General features: G+C 35.9%; 1 protein-coding gene across 1 annotated transcript; it reads left to right on the forward strand.

Moving 5' to 3' along the window:
- The first annotated feature begins 95 nt into the window (after window positions 1-95).
- Window positions 96-1,316, forward strand: LOC311065941 (uncharacterized protein). Its single transcript, XM_084086811.1, has 3 exons — window positions 96-170; window positions 469-775; window positions 849-1,316. Exons 2-3 carry the CDS (start codon window positions 470-472, stop codon window positions 1,254-1,256), a joined length of 714 nt encoding a protein of 237 aa, XP_083942937.1. The 5' UTR covers window positions 96-170; window position 469; the 3' UTR covers window positions 1,257-1,316.
- Window positions 1,317-5,000: the final 3,684 nt, after the last annotated feature.

Consider the following 5,000-nt stretch of genomic DNA (forward strand, 5'->3'; position numbering starts at 1 on the left):
GCAACAAATCTTATTCCTCCAATCAGAAACGTGCTGGAGTGATGATGACACTCACACATGCACAGTTAGACCCCCCCCCCACCACCACCACCACCACCACCACCACCAAGAAGACAGGAGACACATTCAACATCTGCTGCTGCATTTATTGAACAAAACTTGTTTTGGAGGTATGAAAGTACATTTCTTTCATGAGCTGTATTTTTGTCACACTGTCCTGACCTTTTGCATGAATGAATCAAAACTTGCTTAGTTTGAATTGTTGTTTTGTTGACTTCTAAGTGACATGGTTAGCATGTGTCAAGGTCAGTCTAGCTAGCACATGATGTTCTGTCATGGCTGATAAGGTGTTGCAACTGTCCCCAAGCTAAGCAGACATATCCAAACAGACCACACAACAGTGTTTTACAGTCATTGTGGGATATAAAAGGATAGTAAGAAGGCTAGTTTTATTCTGTTTGTTTTCAGTATGCCAAGAGTGAGGAAGAGGGTTACTAACAGAGGGGTTCCCCTCAATGTTTTGGAGCGAGCATCAGATGTAATCAGGGATGAGGGCAGGACAGTCAGGGCAGTGGCCAAGGACTTCGCCATCTGTCACACCACCTTATTCCGATTCAATAAAAAAAGAGAGAAACTTACAGGCGAGGGATCGGATACGTTACCGAGAGCAGGGTACTGGACCAGCAGGAAAGTGTTCACAGAAGACCAAGAGACGAGCCTCAGAGAGTATTTAAAAAGGGCAGCTGACTTGTACTACGGGTTAAATCCCAAAGAGGTGAGATTTTAACAAGAGAATTATGTAGCCTGTATAAGAGAGAGAGATATTTACTATGTACATTTTATTTCAGGTTCGGAAGTTTGCCTTTCAACTAGCCTCTCGCTACAAATGCAACTTTCCCCCAAAGTGGAGTGAGACCAGTATGGCTGGTGTTGACTGGTTCACTGGCTTTCTAAAGAGGCACCCCACGCTCTCGATAGGGCGTCCCCGAGCCGCCGTGCCTCCTCCGACAGGGCCACCCTCCTTCTGTGCGTCTCCCTCAAGGCCATCAACCTCTGGGACGGGCACAGAGGACTTCCCACCAGAAGCTATCCCGCCACATCCCAAACCAGGAGCCAGGAATAAGTGTGCAAAAGGCAGGAGACGACGCTCCACTGCCATCCTTACAGACACTCCTGTGAAGGAAGCATTAGAAACAGAAATGAAAGTAAACTCTACAGCAGAAGGCAAAGAAAACCACAAAGAAATGTGCATGTGAAGAAAACCAAATTGTATGAAACAGTTGCAGTTTTGTACAGTAAATACATGTTTAATCAGAGTTTGTTGCATTGCAAATTGTTCAGTTCTTCCTGTCTGACACTGAAATATGGAGAGATTGAGTAGCGTCTGTAACGCCTGCAAACAACACTCAATAACTGTTATTTGATAAATATGACTAAATCAATAAATTATACAATAATATTATTGTATAAATATATAATATTATAGTAAAACAGTTCATATTTTCAGAATTCTGTGCTCATTGAGACAAAAAGCTAAAGTTAATTAGTGAAATTTAAGGTATTTTTAACATGTTGCAACCGTCCTCTAGGTCGGGGTCAGTTGCAACATCTGGCTTCTTCCATTTAAATAAATACTGTGAATGATATGTCATATGTAATAATCATCTTTCATTAAGTGTCACCCCCCTTTTTTTATTAGACATGAAAATGCACATTCCGAACTTAAATGGTTGTAATGCTTTGGTCCAATGGTCCAATGCTTTGGAGTATATATGTATGATTGGTCTTGTTTTAAAGAAGACATTTGGCAGATTCTTGTAGAAGTGAAATAGATTAAGAAAGTGAAACAGAAAAAAAAGTTATAGAAGTTTATGAAAATGTAAAATGTAAAAAAAAATATTATTCATATTTTATATAAAATATATATTTTCAAAACATGGTGAACTCTAAAACTGCAAGAAAATGAAAGCCAAAAATCTGAACAAGTTGTGTTTCAAAATTTTAGGTTGATATCTCAAAAAATGAGCTTTCAGTAAGATTTTATTTGGCCGCAGTACCAAACTTTTTCACTAGGTGACACCCAGACTCCATTACTGATCATATAAGCACCATATGACACCTACATTTCCATGTGGTTTGAGTGATCTGGAGCATTATTTACACAATTTTCATACAATTTATGAAGTAGACATCCTATTCAGAATTAGTATTGGAAGTTTGGCAGATTTTTATACGAATTCAACCTCTGAGAAACACATAAAAAGAACATGTTACAAGAGAAGAGCTTGCTGCCACATCACAAAGGGTGAATCTATTTTTTTTTCTTTATATTTAAAATATTTTCAGACATTTTTTTCTAAAAGACGGGAATGGATGCTATCTTTTGAACTCTTGGCATGAAAACAAACTGAGGTTTCTACTAATTTTTTTTATGATTTTTCATGTTCATGTTCAAAATTTGAACTATTTCTCCTCTGTAATGTTTTTTGAAAATCAGTCACCAAATATGAAAACTAAGCTTTTAAATGATATATAGTTTGTCAAGATTAGTTTAGGATATTACTGTTTTAAATAATGCTGTGGGCCCACTGGTGGGCCAGTGAAATGGTATGGGTAATTAGCAGACAGATGCAAGTTTACAGTTTTTTCAACTGCTTACACACGTTTTCAATACTAAGTCTACTTTTTTCAAAACTCTACACACAATTCCCCAAACTGCACACACAAAATGCAAAATGCCTCACATCTCCTTCAAAATGTAACACTGCATTCAAAATGCCATAAACACAAGTCAGAATGAAGCATTTGCATCACATGGCAAACACTTCTTTCATAATAGTACATTTTTGGATATACCATGTAAACACTGTTTTTATTTATTTATTTATTTTAACTTTATTTAAACAGGGAACCAGACTGAGACCGAGATCTCTTTTTCAGCTGAGCCCTGTGAAACATATAAACATATACAGTGTCACACAATAAAATATGCATACACATCCAAATCAACAAAAACAATCACAAACACATGAAACATCATATAAATCCTCCAATACATTTTTAAAATGGGCCAGGGACACAAGATTGTTTATCTGAAGTTTGATCTGCAATTTGTTCCATATATAGGGGGCAAAATAACTAAATGCAGACCTACCCAGCTCTGTCGAGATTGATGGGATCTTTAATGTAATCCACCTTTGGGATCTTGTTAAAATATTTGTATGTCTAATAAAAAGCAAAGAAGTTATGTAAGGAGGTAATTTTAAAAGAAGAGCTTTGTAAATAAAAAGGAGGGCATGTTTCTCACGTCTCACAGCAAGAGAAGTCCATCCCACATGTTGGTATAAAATACAGTGATGAGTTTTATAGTTATCACCAGTGATAAATCTAATTGCACAATGATAAATAGCATCCAAAGGTTTTACAGTTTTTCTCGATTGTTTACAAACATTTTCTGGTACTTGAGACACAATGACCACAACATGTAACTCATTCACCAACCCCCTGAACCAGTTCTGCTAAACTACAAGCACAATTCCTGCTTTACACTCAGATTGCAGTTCTAAAACACACCTTTTTCAAAACACTATTTCTCTGCTTTTGGCACAATTTTCATGCAGAAAATCTCTTGTTTTCACAAGGAACACACTGCCATTCAGATATGCACACTGACTCATCACATGGGCAAACACCGGTCACACAGTTTTACAATTAGCAATCAGAGCTTTAGCATAAAAGGGCAACAGGTGAGCTCTTCAATGAGCAATGGATGCCAACATTAGATTTTTCTTTTTTTACTGTAACTGTATACAGTCAATTCTTCTGTTGTTTTGTATGTAGACCACTGTATGTACAACTTTGTGTTGGTTGGGATGTACACTGTGTACATTGTTTTTGTGGGAAAAATAAATATATTTGTTACCGTGTATTTGTGTGTTCTGAGTATAAAAACAATATTCTCAAATATTTTACAACACACTTATGTATGTACAGTCTGTAGTAAGTGTAACACTGAACAAAAAAGGCCTAAGTCATTATGATGAATGGAGAAGAAGTGTTTTGCATTCATCATAGTGTTTTACATTGAGCACATCAGTGTTCAACTGGTTCTTATAAATGTCTATTCATATGATGGTTTGTGTGTGTCATTTGAAAACAAAATACCATTTTGAGAAGAAATAACATTGTTTTGAATGTAAAGTTTCATTTTGCAGGAGAATTGAGGGGTTTTGCCCATTGTGTGTGTGTTTTTGGATTTGTGTGTAGAGTTCTGAGAATATGAGGCATGCTTTCAGAAAATGTGTGTAAACAATCGAGAAAAACTGTAATGTGGCAGTTGAAGCGTGCATATAAATGCTGTCACCATAATCTAGGGCAGACATAAAAGTGGCCTGAATAATTTGTCTTCTATGAGGAGACAAACAAGCCCTATTTCTATAAAAGAACCCCATTTTGATTTTTAGCTTTTTACTAAGTTCAGTAATATGCTTTTTAAAAGAAAGCCTATCATCTAACCATACACCTAGATATTTATATTCGGAAACCTGTTCAATTGGAGTACCATCCAGGCTAGAAAGTACAAGAGTATTTCTTAAGAAAAGTTTTGACTTAGAAAAAAACATAAAATTAGTTTTCTTAGCATTTAAAACCAATTTAAGTTTTAAAAGAGATCTCTGTGAAATCTTAAAATCAGACTCCAGCTTCGTTAAAGCTTGCTCTGCTGATGGGGCATTAGCGTACAGAACAGTATCATCTGCATAAAAATGGATTTCTAAATGTTAAATCTAAAGCTCTTTGGTCTTTCATAGGCTTATATCTACATTTCAATACAATGTTCTACAGTGAAAGTAATCTGATGTAACAAGTACACTGTAAACACCAATGCAATGTAGAAACAGAAAATATTTATTAGGCCTAACATTATTGTTGTTTACAGTAGCATACAACAAAACCATAAACATACTGTATGTACTGTAAACCAAAAGTATATTCTTTACAAT

Source organism: Abramis brama (assembly GCF_963993115.1).
Source record: "Abramis brama genome assembly, chromosome: 16".
Taxonomy (NCBI): Eukaryota; Metazoa; Chordata; class Actinopteri; order Cypriniformes; family Leuciscidae; genus Abramis; species Abramis brama.